At 41.9% G+C, this 27073-nt stretch overlaps 1 protein-coding gene and 2 long non-coding RNA genes across 14 annotated transcripts in view; 2 read left to right on the forward strand and 1 right to left on the reverse strand.

Annotated features, from left to right (window-relative positions):
• dok7b (docking protein 7b) overlaps window positions 1-27073 on the forward strand; it is a 49910-nt gene that overhangs the window by 19120 nt on the left and 3717 nt on the right. For 5 of the 10 annotated variants that reach the window (XM_023960971.2, XM_078953611.1, XM_023960984.2 and 2 more), the window contains 4 exons: window positions 5074-5193; window positions 21686-21796; window positions 22722-23512; window positions 26787-26852. In XM_023960971.2, coding sequence (XP_023816739.1) covers window positions 5074-5193; window positions 21686-21796; window positions 22722-23512; window positions 26787-26852 — 1088 coding nt within the window. Of the gene's footprint in view, window positions 1-5073; window positions 5194-21685; window positions 21797-22721; window positions 23513-25585; window positions 25655-26786; window positions 26853-27073 lie in introns of all 10 variants that reach the window. The other 5 variants (XM_078953571.1, XM_078953638.1, XM_023960957.2 and 2 more) reach the window with 2 other exon arrangements.
• Window positions 11790-16044, forward strand: LOC144994813 (uncharacterized). Of its 3 annotated transcripts, XR_013658477.1 has the most exons (5): window positions 11790-12259; window positions 12778-12835; window positions 12984-13059; window positions 13872-13967; window positions 14462-16044. It is a non-coding gene; the product is annotated as an uncharacterized LOC144994813 (long non-coding RNA). The 3 variants fall into 3 exon arrangements; XR_013658472.1 differs by having other exon boundaries at window positions 11792-12835; XR_013658461.1 differs by lacking the exons at window positions 11790-12259; window positions 12778-12835; window positions 12984-13059 and having other exon boundaries at window positions 13066-13967.
• LOC144994839 (uncharacterized) lies at window positions 21150-22815 on the reverse strand. Its single transcript, XR_013658491.1, has 2 exons — window positions 22687-22815; window positions 21150-21845 (listed from the first exon to the last, which is right to left on the reverse strand). It is a non-coding gene; the product is annotated as an uncharacterized LOC144994839 (long non-coding RNA).

Here is a 27073-nt window from a genome sequence, read left to right on the forward strand (position 1 = left end):
AATAATAATAATAATAATAATAATTTAAAAAAAATAAATATTCAAAAGAAGTACAAAAGTAAACAATAAATTTATCCTAAAAAATACAACAACAACAAAAAACAAAAAAAACAATAGATTTATACTGATTCATGTTAGTGATCAATTTTTGTAACACAGATGGTATGGTGTCGGGTTTCAAGCAAACAGTCTGGCCTCTTATCAAAATCTGTTTCCCCAAAATCTTGTGAACATATCCAGACTGTATTACTAGTTGGTACCACAGTGATCCATCTGGGTTAGCTCTTTTTATTGCTAAGATCCACTTTTTCCTTAAGTCTGAATCCTTTGGAAACCTGCAAGAAAAGTTCAGTCACTGAGTCAGAAATGTATAAATCTATATTACTATAATAGCCTAGTATGCTGTATACAGGTTTAGCAAAATAAAATGTACATTTGTCAGCAGCAAATTATCCGTACATCATGCAGCATGTTGATAATAGCCCTGCAGCATCATGTATGTCAACATGTGTTCTATTAATGAAGCCCCTGCAGCATTAAAAGAAAAAAATTATAGTACTTACCTGTGAAATGATATACCTTCCTCCTTCATGGACTCAGTTCTCTGATTTTGGCAGTTGAAACCCAAACAATGAACTGGTATTATGCAAAATATGTGTTCACATGCTGCACTGTAGCAGTGACTGGACCTCACCAAGATGGTGGTGCTCTCCTCCCATGAGGAACCACGTGATGTCTCCGCTAGCGATAGAACTCATTGGCTGAAGCATCTTCGATCGATAAAGTCAGGGTGCTGCTGCTCATGTCTGAGTAAAGGAGTAGCCAATCCGCCTTGTCTAGTTTGATTGACAGACAGACCCATTCTCCTGAAAAAGCTCTTCATGAAATAAATAAGCCATTGTTAAAAACAGCAACATGAAATAAAAACAAAGCTACTTTGGAAAATATCGATTTTGAAATCCAAGGTTCTGAAAAAAGACAGAATTATAATAATATTCCACATGATTAAAAATGAATATTTTAAAATGCTGTTTTAAAATAATGAACATGTTTTTAAAGCAAAATGAAATATATTGAATAATATAATGGCTAATTTCAAATCTGTGTGCAGGTTTTTCACAATTTCAGGATCTTTTTATATATTTATGAGAGATTTATTGGTTGATTGTGTATTTGCATAAGGTCATATTTATTTATTTATTTATTTAATTAAATATTTATTTAATTATGAACAGTATAGGACTCCATATTTCATGGGAGCCACATTTTGATGTCTGTTTCTGTTTGTTTGTTCCTTTCATAAAGAGTACCACATTACATGAACATATTCAGTCCACTCATCTTCATGGCTGGAAAGGAGCAGTGAGAAGAATACAATTCTGATTTTATGTCTGCCTCTATACCACATCCTAAAGAAAAGGGGGGGGGAAAGAAGAGACAATGCTTTACTTTTAACTATATATTACATGTTCCTCAAGGTTCTCCTTTACAAATATTTTTTTAAATAATTCTTCATTACTGCAACTTTTCAGAGTTTCCTGTTCCAAACGTTTACCCCACAAAAGAAAAATCTGTCTGCTTCAAAGCAGTGTGAAGAATTGAAACTTAAAATTATATTTTCTCCTGTGATTTTCATCTTCTGAGGTAAAAAACAGAAAAAAACTCATCTGCTTTAACCGTTAGTAATCTGGAGCCTTTTTGAGTGTTTTATTAAAAAATTACTTTACCATATTTCTGTGTGTGACAGTGTTTGATTTCCATTTTTTAGGGACAACCACGGCTTATTTTTGTGTTTATTTTCATTAGATCACACAATGGTGCTAAAACTATACAAAAAGTCAATTCCGAGAAATAAGTCATTTTTCTACAGCAAAAATCAGTTTGCGATCAAACAATCTTAACGTTTCGATAACAGAAATTAACCATGTAGAGTCAATAACAATGTAAAAACCCCAAAACAAAGCAAAAAATGTCAAGAATGAAAAGGAAAAACAGGCGAAGCTCCACTAAACTTTGTAAAATAATTTACTTTAAGGGGAATCAGAATTATTCGTCATTTCTTCCTATATACACTATATGTTTTTTAGCTTAAAAATGTCATTTTTTAAACATAACATTTGGAATGACAAACATGCTACTGCGGGATTTGACCAAACATTGTGATTGGTGAACTCAGCGGTTAGTTCAGAGCGTTCATTGTTCTCTTACATCCACAGAACCAATCAGGTTCTGGTCAGTGTCATCAGGCTGTTCTTTGTTTACTTTGAAGCTTGTCAGATTCTTGCTGAGTCCTTCTGACCGTGTGACACACAGCCCTAAAGACCCCCCGCCTGGGTGTGAATGACCCTGTGCAGAGTTCAGACGCCCACCGGGTCCCGCGTCCCAGATAGAAGCCCCCATGCTCCGTCAGCGGACTTTCCATGGCCCCTCCGTGGGTATCGACGCCCGCCCTCTCCCGTCTACGCGGCTGCACGTGTGGTCGTTTATCATGCGTGTTGTATTTTCAGAGTCCTTGTCTTCAGAGGGCATCTGGAAGGGAAATGCAGTTCCCTTGCCAGCTGGTATTAAAGTGTGAATGACCCTGTGAGGGAAAGTGTCGGATTCTCCACCTGTCACATAGATGTGGTGAAGTGTTCGCAGTGCCTAAAGGCCTTCCAGACCACCTACCTGTTGAAGTTTGGAGTTCTGTGGCTGCAGAGAGTGTGCAGACCTGTGCTGGTTCTTCACATGTTCCAATCTTCACACATACAAACTACTTTGGTGTGATCGTCTTTCCCAGGGTTTGAAATCCATCAGCAGAAATACGTTCCTGGATTTGCAAGTCTGTGCAAAAAAGAAATCCATTTCCTCTTCTTCATTTGTTCTCTGACGTCTTCCGGAAGCTCCTAAAGGTCCAGCATCCAACAAAGACGTATTTCTGAGATGCAGAAAGGCTCAAAGCTGCCTAGTTGATTTCCTGTTTCACCATCATTTAATCTCATCTGAACGCTGTGATCTGTAAGAAAGTTTTCTAACTGCATGATTCAGCTAAACACAAAGGTTTTTATCTGTTTTGGGCAGCATTGAAAAGGTGAGGTCACATGGTTCAGAAACTCTTGTAAAGCCATTTTTAGTTTTTATGGATGTCAATTCCAACAAGACAAAGTGTCTGGAGTAAAAACAAAAACATCTGTGACACTTTCACATTTTGTAATGCACACTGCATGCATACAAAGCATCACAAGCAAATTAACTGCAGATTAAAAACAAACAGTTTGGTCGTTGAATATTAGCACACATAATCCTCGGAAATCCCTTATAAACAAAAACAACTAAAAACCAAACATGGAAAAATACATTAACCCTTGTGCTATCCCAGGCACTTTAACGTTGGGAGTTGGGTCATCTAGACCCACTAGACAGTGCTCTGAACCTTGTTTCTTCAATGATTTGTGATCTTCACTGGTGTCCATGGATTACATGAAATCTTTCCACCTTTATCCACCTTTGTCATGGTAGGGAGAACAGGTCAAAGTAAGGGTGGGGTCATCTAAGATAGCACAAGGGTTACAAGAAAAACTGGACAGAGCAGCCCAGCAGGGGTTTGGAGTGAACCAACAACTCCTACATCAAAACATTGTTAGATTCCTTCTTGGTGAGATTAGCTGGAAATTCTGATGCACTCTTAGCTGGAGAGACACCTCCCCGCCCACCACCACCACACACCCCAACTTCCTCCTGGAAGGGTTGGAATGGAGGTACCAGGAAACGAATATTCGCCAGGCGTTATTCGCCAGCGTTATTCGCCAGCGTTTTTCGCCAGCGTTTTTCGCCACGTTTTTTGTGTTCACACCCAGGCCATTTTCGCTGACGATGAGCCGAGTGAACATGCAATTTCATTCCCTGACATTAGATGGCGCTTAATGTAAACAGAAATACTCCTGTACACAAGGTGGCGCTGCGCAACTTTACGCTTCTTAAAGTCGCTTTTCACTCAGAAGAAGAGAGCAAGTATTTACGCGCTTGACAGAATCATACAAAGAAAACATGAATATTTCAAGCACCAGTAGCTCCAACTGGTGCTTGGTTCGGGGATATTTAAGAATGTCCGTCATTATTTCTTCGCGGCAGTGTAGATGCAACTCGGCGTCTATCTTCTTCGCTGGTATGTGTGCTCAGCAAGGCAGTTTTGTGTTTGAGCGCCCCCAAGTTGTGTTTTACTGTAACTTCAGAAGCTCCAGACACGTGTGCAAAAGCGCCATTCTCATTGGTCGAATAGATTTCGACGCGACGCGTCGAAAAAAACAAACAAACCCGAGGCGGGTTTTTTTTTTGACGCTTTGGCGCGTGGCGTTTTTTCGCGTCGGTGTGCACACTCACATTGGTGCCCTTTGTTTAGTCACGAGGCGTTAAACGTCGGCGAAAATCGCGGGCGAAATTCGTCCCGGTGTGAACGGGCCTTTAGTCATTGCCTTCACAACCAAACCTAATTAAGCAGAAAATGGATGGATGAATGGTTGGTTGGATGAATGAATGGATAGATTGATAGATGGATGATGGATGGATGGATAGATGGAGATTTGGATCATGGATGGATGGGTAGACCACGGATGGATGGACAGATGGATTCGCAACCACAGTACATAGGCTAAACTCCTGCTACAATAGAACTTGTACTATCAAAGTATTGTTGAATGGAAAAACATGTCTCTCTCTTTGGACGAGTTTCCAACATTTAGATTGGACAAAAGACAGGCAGTGGGTTGTTCCATTCTCACTGATGCATTGTCATTAATTTTCAGTTTAAATGGTTTACCTTTGCTAAAAATATAATACTTGTATGCTTCCTGTTTGATAAAGTTGATGAAAAAAACTTTAGTCTGACACAGAAGTCTCCACTTCATCCAAGGTTCTTCAGATTTTCTTTTTTAGTGGCCGCCCTACAAGACTGGAGGTTAAGAGTGAGACCCGCCTCCTGAGTGACGCTTTCTTTGCGTCTACCGTGTTCTGCAGCTCTTCCCTATGACTCATCATTATTCTGCTGTGTCACATTTACACGTTGCGATTGAATGTTCCTGTGCTCGTGTGTCTCAGGGGCCGGAGTTTTCTTCCTGTCCTGTTCAGAGGGAGAGCAGATCAGTTTCCTATTCGACTGCATGGTCAGGGGCGTCTCTCCCAGCCGAGCCCGGCACGGTCGGCAACCCAAACAGCCAGGTGAGTCAGCTCATGCGTTCATGGAAACAGCAGCACCAAAACAACACCCTCAACATTACAAGATGCAGCAGCAGTCATACACACTCTCGCTGTGTTTTCACTCCAATCTGCTGTTTTGTTGCATAACTAATTTCATGCATAACTAGATTCATAGCACTAACTCTGAGGTCAGTTAAAGGTGAAACGAATCTTCATTCGTTGGTTCGTTCTGATGCAAAAATACCCCTCAAAAAAGAAGAAAAACACAAAAGGCAACAATTATTTATCATCTTTGTGTTCAAATGCAAAAGGTGGAAAAGACATAGATGAGTAAAGTAATAAAAAAAAAAGCTGAAGTTTTAAGGGGAGCATCCATGACGATCAGAGGCTTCAGTTTTCCATGTTCCTTGTTGTTACCCTTGTGCTATTCTAGGCACTATAACGTTGGGAGTGGATTCATCTAGACCAGTGCTTTTCAACCAGTGTGCCGTGGGAAATGGTCAGCTGTGCCGTGGGAAATTGCCCTCATTAACTGATCTAAAAACATTTTCCATCTCCAGGATATCAGCTCTTTGTTCATCCAAACAGGCCCTGATAAAACACTGAGAAGTTAGGAATGTAAAAGATCCTAAAATTATTTTTTCTTTGTGTTTATTTGATTCTATTACAGACACTTTGATAAGAATGACGGTACCGCGATTTAGCTGCAACTAAAGCTGTTTTTGGAAAAGTCCCGCCTCTTTAACTGTCTCCGCCAATCATTCTTGGAGGCTCATTCACACGTCATCAGTCTGACCAATCAGAAGTGGTTAAAGTCTTCACTTCCTTGTTCTGATTCTGCTCATAAAGTCTCTCAGTTCTAACAAAAATACCAGCTAAAGCTCGTCGTTAGCGGTGTAGCTTTCCACAGAATCCGGTATCAGACCGTGGAACAAGTGAACAAAACAATGAAGCTCAGAGACGCTAGTCTGTTTGCGTTTTCCGGCTGTTTGCACTACATCTCCCATGATGCATTGGGTTAAAGTGACAATGAGTCTTCCTTTGACGTCTTGACACCACAACAAACACACATCAAACAGTTTTTAAATCTTTTAACTTAACTTTTATTACATCTTTTAGAAAAAAACAGCTGCAGCTTCCAGATTTTTCCTCCACAATTATCACAAAAATGTATGTGAGATTGTGGAGGGGCTGTAGATTAATACAGACTATGAGTTTCTCATTTTTTCTTTTTAATTTGGATGCTGGTGTGCCGCAGGATTTTTGTCAAGGTTAAAGTGTGCCGTGGCTCAAAAAAGGTTGAAAAGCACTGATCTAGACCCACTAGACCAGGGGTGTCAAACATACGGCCCGCGGGCCGTATACGGCCCGCCAGGTGGTTTGGTACGGCCCACACATGAAGAGTAAAAATCACAAGAATGTTTGAAAAAAGAAAGCATGTTTCTAGTCGATTCCTGTGGCGGGTCATGATTTTTTAAAGAAATAACCGAAATGCGCAATTCCACCACTAGGGGGAGCAAAGGAAAAGCTTAACAGGATAAACAACATAACTCTGCATGTGCCAAAAACGAAACCTCACAGCTGTGTCTGGGTAGGCAGTAGTTTGGTTCACCACTGAAGGATGATCAATAGTGACACCCTAATGACCAAAATGTTGTCAAAAAGAAAAAAAAGGTTGAAGTGAAGTCCTGAGCTTTCCAGGAAAATGGAAAGCGTTTTATTTGTTCACGGAGCTGAATTCAAACCTGCATGCTTGGTATGTCTTCAACAGGTTCTCCAAGAATATAACATTCAGCACCACTATGAGACTATCCACAAAGAAAAGTTTCACCATTTGCAGTTAAGAAAAAAAAGATTTAGCAACTATTAGCTGGACCGATAAATAACCATCTGGATTTACTGCAGCCGTGACGTCAGTGATGGAGCAGTGACACCTAGCTACCTTATTGCAGACAAGTTGGAGCAAACATCCAAATCATTTTCTGATGGTGAACTTATTGAAAACTGCTGAATGCTGCAGAAGTCTTGTGCCCCAAAAAGCAGTCGACCTTAAACATGAGTCTGTCAAGAATTACGATCAGATCCAACATCTCTGAGGAAACATGGGCAGCCATATGAAGGAATCCAGTCATTTATTGTATTTTTAGTCACTATTGATGAAAGCACCAACATCACAGATATGTACAGTTGTGCATATTTATTAGAGGTGATGAAGAGACGTCACAGTGGAGTTTCTGGAGTGGATGGACACAACAACTGATGACATAGTCAGCTCTCTAGTTACTGTGCTGGACAATGTTGGAGTGAACTGGTCACATGAAATAATTTTGGTCACTGATGGCGCTTCCATCAAAGGTCAGGAAGAAGGCAGGTGTTGCCACAAAATTCAGGTAGAAACCAGGAAAAGATTCTTATAATAATGAATATTAATAATGGACATTTCATTGTGTTTTGCACACTTGAATGACAGTAAATGTGTTTCTGCACAGGATCTGAATCCTGATATTGACGGTCTTGTGAAGTTTCAGGAGAGAAAGGAGGTTAACTCCAAACTCTTATGTTCACAAATGTTTGCAAGTTTAATTTAGTGTAATTTTGTCATCGTTTGGACGTTTACATTTTAGGAAGATGTTTCATTTTTTTCTGTAGCCCCCTCTTGAATTTATTATCAGGATTGCTTCAGTGTCAGATTTAAAATATTCAGGCTGTATAAAGTTGAATAAACCAATATTTTTTAAAGTGAAATTAATTTTATTTAAGATCCATTGGCCTCCGTGAATGAATGTGTAATAAGAAATGATAAGGCTACCATGTTGGTTGAGGCATATTTTCCAATAGGGTAAAAAAACAAGAATAAAGCTTTATTTTGCTTTTACGCTACTGGTCCGGCCCACTTGAGATCAGACGGGTTGAATGTGGCGGACCAAATTGAGTTTGACACCCCTGCACTAGACAGTGTGCTGAACCTTTTTTCTTCAATGATTTGTGATCTTCACTGCATTACATAAAATCCTCTCCACCTTTATCCACCTTTGTCATGGTAGGGATAACATGTCAATGTAAGGGTGGGGTCATCTGGACCCTATAGCATAGCACAAGAGTTAAAAGTTCATTTTTGAGCAATCACACGTCCGTTTCAGTCAATATTCGGCGATATAAAGCGATATATATGTATGCTGAACTTTCCGAAGGATTGAATAAAGCATCAGTTCAGAGAGAAAGTTCACGTCTTACCGCTTGTTTTTGTCCAAATGATGAAGCTTAAGGTTGTTTTAAAGAAGCCGTCGCAGTGATACAGAAGATTTAAGATGGGTGACCTGGGGCCTCATTTATAAACGTTGCGTACGCACAAAAGAAGGCGTACGCCACTCTCTACGCAATAGTTGAGATTTATAAAAAGCAAACTTGACGGGAAAATGTGCGGTCCTTCACGCAAGCTCTGACCCAGGCGTACGCACAAAAACGCGTGAAATGAGAAACGGCGACACCGTCGGCAGATGGAAGAAACACGTGAAAATGACAATACTGCCTCTCAGAAATAACATGAAGACTTCACAAAGCAAGTCTTACAATTAACAACTACACCAACACCCGTTTGATCGATCAGCAGTAGGGCTGCACGATATGAAGAAAACTCGCGATATGCGATATCAGTGATTAATATTGCGATAACGATATAATTTGCGGTATTAAAAAATTTGCAAAACAACCAAAAATATTATTCCCATTCCATTACAACAGCTTAAAAATTATACTACAAATGACCCTTGTTGACGCAGTAGGCGAACATACAACATAATAGGGCGCCATCCGATTAGTTAACAACGTGAAGGGGTCCATCTGATTGGTCAAATGCAGAAAGAGATTCTTTCAATCCATTAAACACTTCAAGCTGCTATAAGATTGTTTGGCCACATCTAAGGTAACCATTTATTGCAAATTTGCTGTCTTTTGCGATATGCATATTGCACAGCTTGATATTGCGATAACGATAAATTTGCGGTATATTGTGCAGGCCTAATCAGCAGTGAAACAAACAAAAAAAATCAAACGAAAATTACAACAGAAATTCAAATGAACACATATTTGGAAAAAGAAAAGTTATATATGTTCTACAATATTTACATGTAGTGCAATTCATCCTCATAAATAATAAAGTTAACAGAACGAAATAATGTGAAAAACTGATATTCTCGTCAATGTGTCCGTCTGGGGGAGCAGATATAGGTGCAATTAGACAGACAGATGGATAGACAGAGAGAGATGCATTAATTGTCCACTGGGGAAAGTTGTTTTCATAGTAAAACATTTCTTCATAAGCCACAGAATTATGGTATTCATGCATATGCCTTTAGTTTGTTTTATTTTTGATAAAACAATGTATGGCGTATGTCTCAACCATTCAGAAAGCAACAAGAAATTACATTTGCGCTGAACAATTTCCCATTTCCACGTGGATTATTACCGACATCTGTAGCTTGTCAGATGTAACTAAATGGAGGGAAATAAAATGCCCCATCACAATGCGTAATGACGCACAATGGCTGATCTTGCACTCTTAGAAGATGTGGCAAATGGAAGAATTCGGAGTGAACGCATCTTTACACAGCAAGGAGACTTGCTGGAAAACGAGGACGAGTGGCTTATGAGCCGGTTCCAACTTCCTCGAGCCGTCCTGTTGGAGCTTTTGGGGGGGTGTCACCCGGTGCATCTGGCGCGTCGGCGTCCCCCTGCGCCTCAGTCACCACTCCACTTAAAAGGGATTCCCCAATTCTTGCCGCTTGTCTCTCATCAAGAGGGGTCAGCTCCGGTGTGTCCCCCCCGTGGCAGACACACTCTGGCGATGCAGCGCTAGACGTGTTTTTGCCTCGACTTTGATGTCCGACCATTTCTTTTTTATTTAACCACGGTCCGAGGTTGTGAGGCTGCAGCATTTACGGCGTCTGCCGCCGTCTGCCGCTCACGTGCCTTTTTGGCATTAGTAATGCCCACACTGTGCCCTCCAAACAACACTTTCTCCTCTTTTCCACCTCGCCAACGATAACTTCTACTTCACATTGAGTGAAGTTACGATTTTTTCATTTCCTCTCTGTGTTTGCCACGATCTCGCAATCAATGAATATTCATTTCTGGGCGTTTCACGGACTATTTATGGGCAACTATGGGCGTGTCATAAAGCCGCAAAAGCTGCGCTGTATTTAGAATTGATTGTGATTTATTAAGGGAAAGATGCGTAGGATGTGCGTGCGCACGGTTTTATAAATCCGAATATTTCTGTGCGTACGCACGTCCTATGTTTCATCCGTACGCCACTTCTGACGCAAATCCTACGCAAAGTTTTATAAATGAGGCCCCAGTACTTCTTTTTTATGCATGCGGTTATCATATGGTATATGACTTTTTAACGCACACCCAGCAGCCAATCAGATTCGAGTATTCACCCGGACCATGGTGTAAATCGTAATGAATTCAACAGCAGTTAATCCGCTTCTCCGATAGATTTTTGTCAACAAACAACTTTTTTCTCATCTGGATTAGGATGTTTTGGACAAAAGCTGCGTGTTTTTTTCTGGGATGTCTCGCCACATTTGAGGCCTTGTTTCCTAATTCCTCATTCCATATGAATCATACTGGTAAAGTTGTTGAAAAGCAAACGAATCTGCCCAGGTGGCATTAAACGTACTGTTTTCTACAGGAACTTCAATTTTCTCTAAATTCTCCATCGTAGGCTTATGTGGGTCGGAACATTGTCGGGAAAACACACACGTGACGGTTTTATCTGTTTATTAAAATTATATTTATGAACCTTTCCTGTTTACCGCTTACTGACCGCAGTCGTCAAGATGCCTGGTTCCGACCCGCTCCTGGTTCAGACTTGCTCACAAAAACCCAACAGCTGGTGGACAGAAGACCCAGAGAGGTTCTGCATGATGAGGCTTGGATTCTCTTCTCATTCAACATGTCCTGTCTTTTTAGAAGGACTTCCCATCCCATAACAGACTCTGGTCGGCGTTCACACCTGCAGACACGCCCCCCCCCCGCACGTTCAAGCTGCTCTCTCGCGCGTCCCGGTGGTGTGAAAGGCACCGCGACAATCTTAGAACACAATAGTCATTTGACAAAACCACAGAGAGCCGCAGCACAGGGAGGAAAGGGCCGCAGGTCGCCGACCCCTGTTCTAGTTTTATTTATGTCCTGTCGCCATGCAGCTGCTTTACTGACAGGTATTAGTGCTGTGGCCACAAATCACGCAAACATATGAGGGGCCGTATAAGACATTATTTATTCTGAACCATTCACATTCATACATTCTTGCTCTCACAGTCATATATACTCTCTTTCGCATACATATATTCTCACTTGCACATCCATATATTCTCTCTCTCGCATGCATATATATTACTTTACACATACATACATTCTCACTCTCATTGTCACTCTTAAAAAAGAATGTATGTATGTGAAAGACAAGTATATATGAACGTGTGAGGAAGAGTTTATATGTGTGTGTGAGAGAGGAGTATGCATGAAACGGAAGTGACTTTGCATGAAAAGGAAGGCACTTTGAATGAAAAGGAAGGAACTTTGCATGAAACGGAAGGCAGATGATTTCTCGTGCTCTTATTGGACGAGATGCCGCCACCTCCCATTTTGAACACACTCTAAACCCTATCACTTGTACTGACTCATAACTATTAAGGTTACACAACTTAAATGTCATTTTGTAGTTGATTCAACTATAAAGTATTAAGCTCTATCAAGATTTTTTCAAATTTAACTTAACAGTGCTAAATATTTTAAAGCTTATTTGTATCTAGCACTCAAAAATTTTAAGATCCCTGAAGTAGCGTCATGACGTCATCACGTACTGGTGGGAGGGTCTTTCGTTTTCTCTACGTTAGCTCAGGTGGCCATGTTGGATTTGCCGAATGCGAGTATGCGACGTTTGAAATTGAAAGTCGAGCATTTTATTTTTCTGCAAAGCGTTGCGATTTCGTCCCGCTTCAAGACGCCCCAACCTCGGGTTTTTTTTCCATCCGCCTCATCGCCGATGGTGCCGTCTTGTCTTCAGCCCTGATTTAATTTGGTAAGTATCGTTCATGGTTTATTTTGAATGAATGCTTTAAAAATGCTCTTATACTACCGTAAATGTGGTTTACTGTTGTTTAAACATATGTGTGTTACGATTGTTTTAGAGCTTAATGTGGCAATGCATACATGATTAGTTTGTCATATTAGCAGACGTATGGCGAGCCAAACCCAAAATGCATTTCTGCCCGTAAGTTACGACAGTGATGAGTTTGTTTTTTCAGAGGTAGAAATGATCTGTTATGCTGCAATCACACTAAACATGATCCGCGTGTGAAATTCGCGTTAAGGCCTCTGTCTGTGGCTAAAGTTTGCTGCTGGACATTTGTCCAAAAATGTCACTCAAAGCCTCTAACGGTTGTGTGGGAGGAGCTACCGCCAACAGTTTTAAGCCTGGTTGCTACATGGAAGCATTGGGTTTTGAATGCAGCTTTAAGCTTTTATAAATCACTGATCTCCGTTATAAAAAAGGTTTTTGTAAAAATAAATTAATCAACGTGCTCGTGTTGTGTTCAGGTACCGAACTACAGAGTGTTCAGTGTTTCACCTCCAGGTAGACGCCAAGGCCAGCGAGGTAACTTGTCTCCTGATCAGTTATTTGTCTAGAGCTATTTTAAAAAAACAAAAAATGCAATAGGTTGTGTAGTGCAATAAATGTTTTTTGATCAGAATATAATTGAAACATTTTTTAACATTGAAAAATCTCTTTTGGACTTTTTCAGATACTGAACTTCAGAAACTGAACTTCAGAAAGTTCACCAGAAAGTTACCATTTCACCAGAAAAGGGGTGTCAGTGGGTGAGTTTTATACTTATTTAATATATTCATCCTGAACTATTACCATTATTAGATTTATACGGCAGCATGGAAACATTTATGCACATTTTAACTAGCCAAAGGTCTAAATAGAGCTGAAATTATTTACATTTGAACTAAACATATTTAGATTGCAGGCTGAAGGTGGCACAATGGAATGGAGGTGCAAGTTGTGTTCTGTTACTTTGGCACTATGCAGTACTACATATAATACTGCAGTACTACATAGCAAATATTCCAAAGTGTTTCCACTGCCATGTATGTGGAGACACTTTGGAATATTGTCATGTCTTTATGACAGTATATTACAATAATAAAATGATGTTGCATTAGCACCATTCCATCATTTGAAACCATGAAAACTCATCTGTCAAGATCTGAAATGGATTTATGTAGAGTAGATGCAGTCAGAGGAAATTGTGCAGTTTTTACATGTTTGTGTAACTTAAAGCTGCCCTTTTCTGAGACTAAGTCCACCAAAACAGACAGGAACTGGCCAGCTTGGTTAGGATTTATGACCTCCAGGTGAATTTCTAATGTGCATAATTCAAAAACGGATAACAAATCATTTGTAAACAGCTGTAAGAAGCCAAGGTGTAACTTGCCTTAAAAATGACTTTGGGTCTTTGACCTGAAGTGGATCATGACATAAACACTGTATTGTCCTCTCACTAGAAATAGACATCTAGAAAAGGTATCATTTTATTATTTCTTAAAGTTCCTTAAATAAATATTGGAAGTGTTTGCTCTGCATTTGCTTCAAAGGTAATGGATATTTCTTTTTATTCTTTTAGGACCAGCGTGACGTGAACATGAGACGGGCACTTGTCCTCCTTGCACTTCCTGTTTATCTGCATGAAGATGCCTCCAACTTCTTCAAGACCTGTACAGTAAGTGCAAACGACTCCCTGTCAATGGTTTTCACTAATCCTTTAATATTGATTGAGATTTTATTGAGTGACATAATAAATAGGGCAATTGTTTGTAGTTTGTAAACTGAGTGATATTTTTAAATGGTTTTAAAAATGAGATGGAAGATGAAAGGCGAACATCAGGGACTCCTGATTGGAAGGAGTGGGAACCTTTTCGTTTACCTTTTTCTGCTCCTGATCCATCATTATATGAATAAAGAAAAATGAAGCTTTAGTCTTAAATTATTTTATAAATGTCCTCCTTCAGAAAAATGCTAAAGAACTTTTTAAAAACACAATTTTAATTGGAGTTGGCCCTTAAAACATCATAGCCAGTTGATTAAAAGCTAACAGAATGTTAGCATGAAAAGATTCCCATTGACAGATGGCAGGAATGTCAGTTTTGGACATTAGTGTGATGAATATCTTTGAGGGTCTGAACTCATCTGTGTTTTTTGTTTTGTATTTTCCAGAATACCAGACCTCACAGACACTGCTGTGGGTATCTTCTCAGTTGTCGTGGTGATGCTCCTGATGCTGCCGTCAGTGGTCCCACACATCTGGCTGACTAATCTCTTCTAACTCTTCGGGGACATCTATGCTCTGGACCTACAGCACCCCAAAAAACTTGAACTTGCCTTCACATTTATTCAGAACGCTGTCATGAGCCGTGAGGACAGCAAACCACTGAAAGGACATTTATTGACACGGGAGAATGTTTCGTTGAGTGAGTCTTCCATAATGGACTGTTGTTGGTTTAAGTGTTATGTAACTAATGTGTTTTGTTGTGATCATTTGCTTTTTCTGCCGTAAAATACAAAACCAACTCTTTTTGTCAATATGTTGTGTGGCACTCATAATGCAGTTTTATTGCACTTATTGTTTCTTCATCCTCTTGATATTTGTGCTTTTTTTTTTAAAGAGCAATTAAAAAAAGTGTATTAAGCAATCACTATTGTGTGGCCTTCACGTTTGTTGGTTTTTATCAATGTTAGCCTTTAAAATGTAGTGGGGCAGTATCAATATCTCTGTTTAGAATACATTTTAAGCTGAAGAATTTTAAATATTTTCAATGCTACACATTTAATGAGTTAAAGAATTTATAAAGCATTTGAGTGAATTTTACATATTTTATGAGTTGAGTAATATAAAAATATAGTTAAAGCGTTTTTTAGTTGGAAAATATTAAAAACTTTAAGTAAATAATCTCTCTTTTATAAGTTGAGGAATCTTAATATTTTTTATATGAAATAATACAAATGTAAGCCAACTGACAATATGAATTTTAATAAATGTTAACTTAAAAGTTTTAATAATATAACTTAACTGTTGCGTAATCTGTTACACAATAATTTTTAAATTCAGTCAACTCGCTAGGGATTACAGTGCAGACGCTAACATGAACCAGCAAGAAATCCCAAATTAACAGACTTGTGGTGAGGAAAGATATGTTTTTCAGCTAGCAGTAATAATCAAAGTATCCGTTCTCTGTTTCAAAATGAGATTGCCACAAAACCGTATGTTATCTCATACTGGAACAGCTTTGGATGTAGAATTCAGTGGGAAAAGGTTTGGACCCTGCCACAAAAGTATTTCATCACCAATAAAATCAGAGAAATTTCTTTCAAAATTCTTCGCAAATTTTATCCAGTGAAACATTTCTTTACTAAGTTTAAAAAAGATCTGGACATAAACTGTTCATTCTGTCATTCCTCACCAGAAACTGCCTCATCTTTTTTGGTTTTGCTCTTTCACTCAACTATTTTGGAAAGATGTGATACATTTTATAAGAACTCATCTATGTGAAGATTTTAGATTATTTTACGAGCATATTATTTTTGGATATTTTACACAAGAAAGACTTAATGCAGAAAAAATATATGTAGTTAATTTACTTATAATTATGGCTAAATACTTTATACACAAGTGTAAATATGCCAACAAAAAAACCGTGTTTTATGTTTTTCAGAAAGAAATGGTTTTGTATGTGAACAGTATTAAATCTTCCACTAACAAAAAAGCTGTCAGAACAGTTGAAACATGGTCTCTCCTGAAACTTTAACAGATTCCTTTGCCTTATTATTTTTGTTTTCTTTTTGCATAACCTGTTTTACATGGTTATCATTATGTTTTTTTTGTTCATTCTCATGGCGAACGTGAAGATTGTATTTTGCACACAGTGGAGTTTTGTGTTTGGTATTTTGTATGTGCAAGATATTGTTAATAAAGTTTATTTTTTTTAAAAAACGAACCGGCAAGAAGTAGCCACGGGGGTCCTGCAGCCATCGGAACCTTAAAAAATATTTCATCTCCACCTCACCGTTGCCTTTTTTAAGAAATGACAGCTGGTTTTCCCACATTTATATGTAGTTATGGATCGAAAACAAGAGGAATTTGTTTTAATGTAAATGCGTGTTCCAGCGTCTACAGGAAGTGTCGCCCATAATTCACGCAAAAGGCTCATGGGGGCTAGGAATAAGGTGGATACGGATTTTCTGTTTCGGTGGCACTTCTATTACCATTATTGGTATTTGAGACATTCCTTTGTGTCTCTAGAGATGCAGACAGATTTGTGACCACTTGAGGTGAAGATAAAATATTTCTTAAGGTTCCGATGGCCTTCTTATTGGTTCGTGTTAGCGTCTGTTCAAAATGGGAGGTGGCGGCCTCTCGTCCAATCAGAGCACGAGAAATCATCTGCCTTCCGTTTCATTCAAAGTGCCTTCCTTTTCATTCAAAGTGCCTTCCTTTTCATGCAAAGTCACTTCCGTTTCATGCATACTCCTCTCTCACACACATATAAACTCTTCCTCACACGTTCATATATACTTGTCTTTCACATACATACATTCTTTTTTAAGAGTGACAATGAGAGTGAGAATGTATGTATGTGTAAAGTAATATATATGCATGCGAGAGAGAGAGAATATATGGATGTGCAAGTGAGAATATATGTATGCGAAAGAGAGTATATATGACTGTGAGAGCAAGAATGTATGAATGTGAATGGTTCAGAATAAATAATGTCTTATACGGCCCCTCATACAAACACACTGAAGACTCGCTCCCATCGTTGACAGAGCTTCTGGGAATTAAACTCCAAAACGTTTGGGCACTTAAAAAATAAGGGAGGCTGTGGGAAAATGTTGCTAGAGTTTCCTTTGACCTGATCCTCCTACGGTTCTGAGACTAGTTAGGGATGCTGGTGGTACCCGCCTGACATTAGCCTCTTCATAAGTTAAACACATTTTTCCTTCCAGGAGAAAAGACGAGACAAACAATTCCTGAAACTTTCTGCCAGTGAGGGCTTTTTAGCTGCAAGGGCCTTTAGGGACGTTCGTGCCTGCATTTCCATCTTCAAGATCTGACTTCAAAGGATTATTTGTAAAATTATCTCCTCGACTCATCTCTTCATATCTTCAGGCTGAAATTAATTCTTTGCAGCTACATTTTTAAAAGACCAATCAAGCAGACATTTTAAATTAATTTCCATAACTCTGAGGCGCATGCAGAGACGAGTAAGCAGAGACCACAAATCAAAATAAAACGGTAAAAAATGCAACAAATATAAGTAAAACTACAGAAAACGGTAGATATTATGCGACATCAGTGATTGAATGATGACGTTTGTTTACCTTTCTAACAGGAAGTCATTCGTTATGACAATAACTTCTGACAGGAGGATTTCTTTGAGCTTCTGGCCACGCCCACTGTTTGTGATTGATCAACTCTTTCCACAGTTCTGCTTTCCCTGTTCTTCTAGCCTCATCATCCAATCAGTAACATCCCATAATACCGACTTTTTCTGGTTTCTTATTTTGTTTCAATTTATTTTGATTTCTGGAAATAACTGTCAGAATTTTTTTTTTTTTTTTTTTTACATTTCACTTTCTGGATGTTTTTTTTCTAAACTTTAATTTTGTTTTTTCAACAGTCATGATCTTTAATGTAATTTGTTGTAATTTGTTGATGTGATTTTTTTTACTTCAGGGCCACCGAACTGCCAGAGGGGGGGAAAAAACTTTTTTTAAATCCACTAAAAACCAAAATTCCTAGAGCCCCGCCCCTTTACATTTGGAACCACTGTAAAGCCCCAAATGTCTTCTGTATACACCAGAAGGAGTTTATTCAGAAGTCTGCAGTGGTTGGGAAGCATTCAGGTTTAGAAATTTTCTCCACAGAGAACTCATTTAGCATTGCTGTTATTTCAAAATAAAAGCACTAACAATTTCACCAACAAAAGGGTTTACGGTGTAAAGAATAAGCCTTTAATTCCTTTGGTTTGGAAAGATGTGATTTCTCTTGATTCTGTTTTGCTTCTTTTACAATTACTGACATTTTGTCAGTCATGTGTGCAAATTTTACACACACAATTTCACAAAATGTTGCGTAAAGGAAACTGAGGATGGAAGCAGCATTTACTGTAAACAGCCCCCCCATCTCTGCTTACTGCAGCGTTCTCTCCACCGCATTCATTGCAGTGAAGAAGCTATAATTACAGCAGAGGAGCTCGGAGAGCCGACATCAGCGAACGCCTCGCATAAGGGGGTGACGAAGGGCGCCATGGGCACGCTTGCTGCAAACGAGCTGCAGAGATACAGGAGTAGGTCGTTGGCAAACACATGAACACCTCCAGCTGCTGCAACATGAGCTCACTGGTATGGGGGGGTTTTATGCCTCCATGCTGCAAACAAACATTTTGTTTACAGATTCTTTTTATTCGCTTTCAAATTTTTCTTTCTTTCGTTTTTAGTTTTTTTGCTTTCAAATTTTTTTCCAATTTTGTTTTGTTTTATTGCTTTCAATTTTTTTTTTTTTGCTTTCCAAAAATATTTTTGCGTATGCGACACAAATGTTTTTGCATGCGTTGTGTCTCATCTCACGTTTTTCTATCTTTGAGTTTGCTGACAGGAGTTTCAGTTTAGCGTGACAAAGCTGCCATCAAACAGCTGCTGATTGGTCTACATTCCAACCAATCAAATCACCATATTCATATAACATGGCGTCTGCTACGAAGCTCCAAAGCTGAACCGGCTCTTTTTACCTTTGATTTTGATAGGAAAAAAAAAGACTTTTATGTTCTCCTTATGGCTGTGAAAGTATGTAGAAACTATGATAAAAGGCAGAGAGCCGCTTGCAGCTCAAGAGCCGCCTCTGAAAAATGAAAGTCCCGCCCCGCTGCCTCGCCAGATTTAACCAGCAAATTTCGGCCAATCAGATCAACCAGAAAGGTTACTCCCCCCAAGTGACAGAAACGCCCCCTTAACACTGAGCACAAATCCAAGCAAGCGTGCAAAGGAGAATTGACCGCGCAGGATCACCACTGGGTCAGAATTGCACCTGTGTGGTTGTAAGGTTCCTCCCTCAGCTCCTGAATACGCCCGCTCAGTTGTCTTTACGCCCTTTCACTTTATGGCAGAGATGAAACGCCATCCCCACACCACCCGCCTCAGCTGCCTGTGGGCAGATTAGGCGGGTAATGAGGCTAAACTGGTGTTACTACATACAGTTTAGGCGCCGTTTATGCCACCTGGGAGATGTTCAATTTGCAAGCGGGTGTGTCGCCTGATCAGAGAAGCACACACACATCAGCTGTCTGTAAAGTGAGCGAAAACCACGGCTCAGTGGAAGCATCCGGAGGCTGGATACTTCCCAGTTGCGGTCTCATAGAGTCCTGGGTCACACAGACCCGTTAGACTCTCCTTATCAACCGTCTGTCCCCTGTTTGAACTGATCACCTGTAGAAAAGACACCTGTCCACAGAATCAGTCCATCAGACTAGAGAGCTTTCAGTGGATTTAAGGGAGAAGATTGTAGACCTGCACCAGACCAGACTGGGCTACAAAGAAGCAGGAGGTTACCATGACAACCGTTGGTGCAGCATCACCATCAATCCTCCTGTAGGTCTGCGGCTCCAAACCAGATCTGACCTGGTGGGGTTTCTGTGATCATGAGAACAGAGAAATCAGGAGTTAGTTGAGGATCTCATTGGTGATGCTTTACATCTAACATCTAGCAGAGCTCACAAGTCCCCCCCGCTCTAGAAGACACATGTGGAGACCCGCCTGAAGTGTGAAAGATTTAGACAGAGATTGGGAGAAGGAGCTGTGGTCAGATGAGACCAACATGGAGCTCTTTGGCATCAACTCAAGCCGTCGTGTTTGGAGGAGGAGAAATGCTGCCGATGACCCCAAGAACGCCGTCCTCACTGTCAAGCATGGAGGTGGAAGCATTATGGTTTGGGGTAGGTGTTTTCTGCACAGGGCTACTTTCTCTGTGAGGATGGGCGGAGCCATGTACCGTCCAATCCTGAGTGAGAACGTCCTTCCCTCCACCAGGAGGATTAAATGGGGGGGGGTGGGGGGTGGATGGGTCCCCCAACAGGATCATGACCCAAGACATACAAGACGAAAAAGAAGAGTCAGATCAGGGTCATGGAGCGGTCCAGCCGGTCTCTGGACCTCAGCCTATAGACAGAGCTGAAGCTCAGGGTTGCTAAGCAACAGCCACCAAATCTGAATGATTTAGAAATCATCTGTGAAGAAGAGTGGAGCAGAAAACCTTATTCATATAGCACTTTTCAAAATCAAGATTACAAAGTGCCAGACGATTAACATAAGACCAGGATGTTTGACAGTACGACAAAATAAAACACAGCACACACACACAACAGTGATAGTAGTTAAAATTGATCAAATCACTGAAATCAATAATATCATAAGTTTACATTTAACCCTTGTGCTATCTTGTGGGGTCCAGATTACACAAGGGTTATGACAGTAAAATCAGTAAAAACCTATAAAGGTACGTTTTTAACCCTTGTGCTATCTTAGATGACCCCACCCTTCCATTGACGTGTTCTCCCTACCATGACAAAGGTGGATAAAGGTGGAAAGATTTCATGTAATCCATGGACACCAGTGAAGATCACAAATCATTGAAGAAAAAAGGTTCAGAGCACTGTCTAGTGGGTCTAGATGACCCAACTCCCAATGTTAAAGTGCCTAGGATAGAACAAGGGTTACAGTAAAGGCCCCGTCACTCTAGGTCTTCAATCTGGATTGTGGGGAACAAGGAGATCGGCTATATTCAGGGGCCAGACCACAGCGTGCTTTAAAATCAGTCGTTAAAATTTATTCTAAAATGATTGACTGAAACGGATTTCACATGACTTAACACTTTAATGTCAATGATATATAAGAACAAGAATCTAAAACATTCAACTCTTTTGAGGCTGTTTTTATTTTTTATAATTTAATATAAAATGTGATCAACTGGAAGCAGAATGAAACATTTTCCTTGTTTCCTCAGCAGTCTTGAACTTGAGTTTACAGTTAGATGATAGTAAAGACGAGTCTCTACCATTTGAAAAATGAAAATGATTCACCAAAGCTAGTCCTTCAGTGACGGGGGGGGGGGGGGGGGGGGGTTGTGAAAGAATGTATGCTGAAAGTAGCTGACACTATTTGTCTGTAAAATGACACAATTACTAGACGAGTAGAAGATGGGCAACTGGGAAAACGTCTGGAGGGCCTGGTTAACTGTACATAGTTATTAAAAACAACTTTTTCTGTTTATCCATTTTTTTCACCAAAGTTGGCCTCCAGTCTAATGTCGAGTTCCTAATTGGGCACTCTGCTTCAACACTAAAATGCAGGAGTTTGACTTGACTTTGGATGTTTTTTGTGTTGGAACAGCAGATCCCGGTTGGGACCCGGCTTCGGCAGAGAAGCGGATCAGCCTGGAGACGTCGGAGCTGGAGAAGAGGCTCAGCATGCTGTCTCACTGCAGCCTGACGAGCAGCACGGGTACGTGGGGCGGTGACCTCAGGTCATCACCAGCCAGCACCTCTGCAGTCTGGAGGCGTTCAAATGTCGCTGTCAGTTTGGTTCGCTGGGTCGTCCTTCTGTCAAACTCAGACTTTGTTTATTTGTGTAGCCCCTTTCTTTTCGGTTAAAACACAAAGCACTTTACATGAAAGCAAATAAAATAGTCATAAAAAAGAAAATTAATTAAAGCAGAAAACACAGGACACTCACACACAAATGGGACCCCTCCCTCACCAGATTCTTCCCTCCACCCACCCAGTTCCACCAATATAACCCTGAACAGAAACGTAAGAACTGCAGCTTAAAGAAACATTCTGGCTCGGTTCTGCTGTGAGGAAACAGTATCATGGGGATCCATTCGTGCCCAGGCCCGGCCCGACCACGGGGGGTTATTAACACAGTGCCCGCCCAACACAGAGCAGCCTAGGGCCCCCCCCCCCTACAGATATTAGACCACAGAGCGCGACCCAAGCTGGCCCAATGAGAACGAGCACTGCAGCAACAGCACCCCCTACAGGCGGAGCCTACAATGGATCCCCAAGACACTGGAGCAAGAAACACCAGAATCTAAATTATAATAAAATAATAAAAATAAAATATATCAATATTTGTAATTAAAAATAAAATACGTAAAAGGATTCAAGCATAACTTTAAATATCATGAATATAACAACAATAAAAAGGGTAGTATATAAAAAACATAAAAATAGTAATAAGAGTCCTTATATTAAATAAAAATTTATTAAGTAGAGAAAATAGATAAATTGATAAATAGATGAAGAAAAAAGACCAAGGTCATGTTAGAGCCAGATTAGTTCAGATTAGATCAGAAAAGTTCAATCTCTGCGTCTTTGTGGAAAACCTTTGACCTCTGCTCCTCATCAACATCTGTCGCCTCCCTCAGCCTCCACTTCCAGCTGCAGCACATCTGTTGCCGGGGACGACCACAGCCTCTCCGGCGCCTCCTCCTGTCAGTCGGAAGCCAGCTACGGAGGGCGGCCGGCGTGCTGGGTGGAGCCCTCAGTCCGACCACACCTCTCCGGCGAGATGGCGGCGAACAGGCTGAACGCTCTGACCAGGTCCGACGACCGGCTGCACGAGGCTGTGACCCGCCCGGCCTCCGCCCAGCTCCGCCCTCGCTGCCTCCATGACTGCGGGCGGCAGAGCTCCCTGGACAGTGGGATCGGAATCACCACGGGCAGTCAGTCCTCCTTCTCCTCGCGCACAGCGAGCCTGGAGATGACCGGCCAAGGGGCGGGAGAGGAGTACTGCTCCCCGACCAGTCTGCCCCCTCCTCCTCATCCCCCTTCTTCCCCTCCTTGTGCTCCACCCCTGACCCCTCCACCGTTATCCTTTCAGCTCCCAGAGCAGCCGTCCGCCTCCTCCTGCTCTGGAGCGTCCCGCCTGCACAGTGCTGAGTACCAGATCCCCAGCCTGCTCAGACTGTGGTACGAAACTCCCAGGCGGCTCCTGCAGCCGCAGACCCAACCCCCGGCTCCACCTGTGATGGGGAGGGCGGAGAACAGAGGCAGCGCGGGTGGCGTTCAGGTGCAGACGGCAAGCAGCAGCAGACCGAAGGCTCCGCCTCAGGCCGCCACGCAGCGCTGTCACTTCTGGGGCAGTGAGAGAGCGCCCTCTGTGGACAGAGAGGGCAGCTGCACAGCCACATCCTCCCAGCTTTTTGGAGAAATCCAGGTACTTCCCCTTTATTTGTCTTCACTCTAGTAGTGTCTGTTTTAAAGAAGGATCCTCCTGCTGCTCACCTCCGCCGTCTCAGAACCTGGACTTTATGTTGCTCCTAACATTTGGGATCTGGTGTAAGAGAGGCGCTGATGCTCAGAGAAAAGTCCGGATGCTGAGAGCGAAGAGATGCTCGTTCGTTCGGGTTCAAACATTCAAAGCTGTTTTAGAAGAATCGCGTTTTTCCTGCAACATTCCGCAGTGAAACCAGCTCGTGAGTGAATGTCCTCGCATGACGTGTCATTTTGAACATTTGACCAACAAATTACAAAAAAAGGGAGGGAAAGTTTTAGTCTTTGCTTTTTGACCGGTCCAACCAAATCCCAGAGCCGCAGGCCTTCATGTCCTCGTGGTTCCGGACAAAAACAGAATTTTGAGTCTGGCGTACAGAGGAGATGCTATGATCTTTCACAAAAAGCCCAGTTCATTAACCTTCCACCACCGTGCTTGCAATGGGACTGACGACCGTAAACTGTTTCTGTAACTGAATCTCGTGTTTGGCTGCATTTTTTCTAAAAGCTCTTCCCAAAACCATTTTTCTGTGTAAAAGTTTGCCGCGTTTGTTTTTGGAATTCAGTTGTTCCGAGGCAGGTTTCTGCTTCTTGTGTTTCAGATTGTTTGTTGGGTTCCTTTTCCTCTTTTCAGAGGCTGGCTTGGTCTGGAGTTTGGGCTGAACTGACAGGAACCCGTTTTGAAAGCTTGAACCTTTCCCTCCCTCCTGATGAAAGTATTTTTCCCCCTCTGTTTCAGTTCCATGCTGTCTTTCTGTTGTCCAGCTGCAGTTTTTCCTGCATATCTCATATCAAATCATGTTCTTGTGACACTTTGGATGGCCTTCTTTCCGTTCCCGAATCACACCTCCCTTATGGGTGGATGTGTGCCATCCGTGGGCGGAACAAAGAAGGCAAACTTGTGCGGAGCACACATGTGGACCGCAGGACATATTGAAGTTGTGGAACGCTCAGTGAGCCTGTAGTAGTGCGACAAAGGCCACGTTCACACCGCAGGCTGAAACGACCCAATTCCGATTTTTTTGCCCCTATGCGACCTGTATCTGATCTTTTCATGACAGTCTCAACGACACAGATCCGATCTTTTCAAATGTGACCCAGGCCACTTGGCTATGTGGTCCTGAATCCAATATGTGTCCTATCTTTTGGAATGTGACCTCCATCTGAACGGCCAGGCCACATGAATCCGACCCGTGTGTCATTGATGCGCTACAAACGTCATCATTCTGCGTTGAAGTAGGCGGAAATGAGATCATAAACATCAACCATGGCGGACGATGCTGCTGAGACCAGTCAGTGGAAGGGAAGCGAGGTCACCGATTGGATTCATATTTGGGGTGACAGCTTAGTTCAGGCGAAACTCCAGGGCTCTTATCGCAACTGGCCGGTTTTTGAAAATATTTCCAGTGAAATGGCAGAACGTGGTGTTGAACCTTCTCCGCCATGACTTTTTTTTCCCCTTTCCGACCGTGGTCAGAAGCGCAGGGGACCGAAGGCGGATCCTCCTTCAGGGTTCACTTCCCCGCTCGGACCCTCAGATTCTCCAGAGCGGGTTAATAAAGAGTCCATCGCATTTATTCTGGGGGAAACAATCTTTTATTACTTCCTCCGTAACACAACATGAATGCGCCCCCACTGCCCCCCCTCATTCCCTACCTCGCTGCACGCACTCTCTCCTCTCTCTTGTACACACGCGCGCGGCCCCAGCACACACACATCCCCATGTGGCAAGGAGCCCGTGAAAGGTGCACACTCCTTATCATGAGTGCGTGCGACTATCATTATCCTTACAGATACTTCACAATACACTGTTCACACTCACAAACATGGTGGGGTCCATTTTCACGACGTCCCATGAGCCTCTGGGGCTGCAAGACACACCTGTGCTCACCTGAAGGCCGTGTCACACAGCCACTGCATACGTTTTGCGCACATTGCACATATGACAATTGGTCATACGAGAATGCACGTGGAAAGAGTGACAAAGGTTGTGATCTTTTATGTGAAATTTTCCCAGATGTGTCGGGAATGAGCCACGTTCAAACCACGGAAGAAGTGTGACTAAACAGAGAACGCGTCCATGAAGGTAAAGGCAAATGCAGGCATCAGTCACGTCATTTTAACACGGCATGTGCGCGAGAAAGCCTCAAATTTGCGTATGCATCTCGCAAAAATCACGCACAATTGTAACATTTGACGTAATATTTGCGTATGTAAAATGCTAGGTTTGCTTATCTTTCCCGCTCACGCGATTCAGTAGTGTAGCGACCTGCCGGTTAGCCCCACCTTCTGCCCATAAGGCTCATGGGAAGTGGGGAGTTTTGGGGTGAAAACCTTGAGTGAGAGGGCTGGAAGCATAAGTGACCTCCATGCTGTTTGGGTTGTTTTTGTCGTGCTTGAATAAACAGGTTTGAGATGCGCAATAGGAGATGTTGTTTCTCTGCCTGCTTCAGTCTCTATGAGACTGTCCAAGGTCATGAAGTGTATAGGGCATGGACAGCTCTCCAATGAGCTGCTTCAGCAGCAGCTTGGCATTCGCATCCCCGCTAAAGTGGCGTCCGGGCTGGGTCGTTACCATATGCATCTCCATACTCGGTCCACGACACTAAAAATGAGCTAAATCGATACAATCTAGACGTTTACTGTTTCTTCAAATCCATCAATCAAAATTTTTTTTAAAAGAAGAAACCCTTTTCCTGATTGATGCTTTGTTGTTTTCCCCTTTGAAGCGTTGGTCTGAACCTGAAAGGCTCTCCCAGGACTCTGCTGTTGTCAGAGAGCCACTTCCCCCTTGTTGCGGGCAAATTGGCATCAGAGCGGCGAGGAGGCGGCCCGCCTGCCTCCTGAAATGACAGCTTGTGGGGGAGTGAGTGCGTGGCGAGGGTGAGGTAGAAAAAAGGAGAAAGCTGACGCGTGGTGATGAAACTGACGGAAACCCTCAGAGGAAAGTCCTGATGCCCTGAACACAAACGCCTCTTTCAAGTCTCTTGGTTAAGACGGTGAGAATGTGGCACTTCCAGAGGAAACCTGCGTGGCGGGAACTGAAGGGAGGAGGCGTCAGATCATTCCTGTCTGAGCCTTTTGTCTCATGTCTGCTGTCGCACGGCTCTCCTCCTCATTACTCCTCGCCTGTAGCTCCTTTCCCACCAGCCTATTACGCAGCTCTTCACCATAAACGATGAAGACTGGAATGAAGCTCTTCTTGTCTCCTCACACAGGGCTGTCGAGGTCTGAGCAGCTACATAACGCCGGAGCAGCTGATATCAGTGAGGAGCTCCCTGCAGGTGAGCTCCTGCACGTGTTGTGTGCAACGTGGTGGAGCGGATAGCACTCCATGGATTCACAGAACTCATTTTTTGTATGCCTGGGGGTGACGGACAGGTCCGTGTCATTTTAAGAAGAATCTGCCGAAGAAAACGTTTGGGTTTCCTCGGCAACAGAGGTTTCTGTGTGAACCACGCCCACATTCCTAATATGTTCATATGTTTTTTTTTCCAGCTTGAGC

The sequence above is a fragment of the Oryzias latipes genome, chromosome 1, assembly GCF_053564925.1.
Source record: "Oryzias latipes strain Hd-rR chromosome 1, Olatipes_Hd-rR_3.1".
NCBI classification, from domain to species: Eukaryota; Metazoa; Chordata; class Actinopteri; order Beloniformes; family Adrianichthyidae; genus Oryzias; species Oryzias latipes.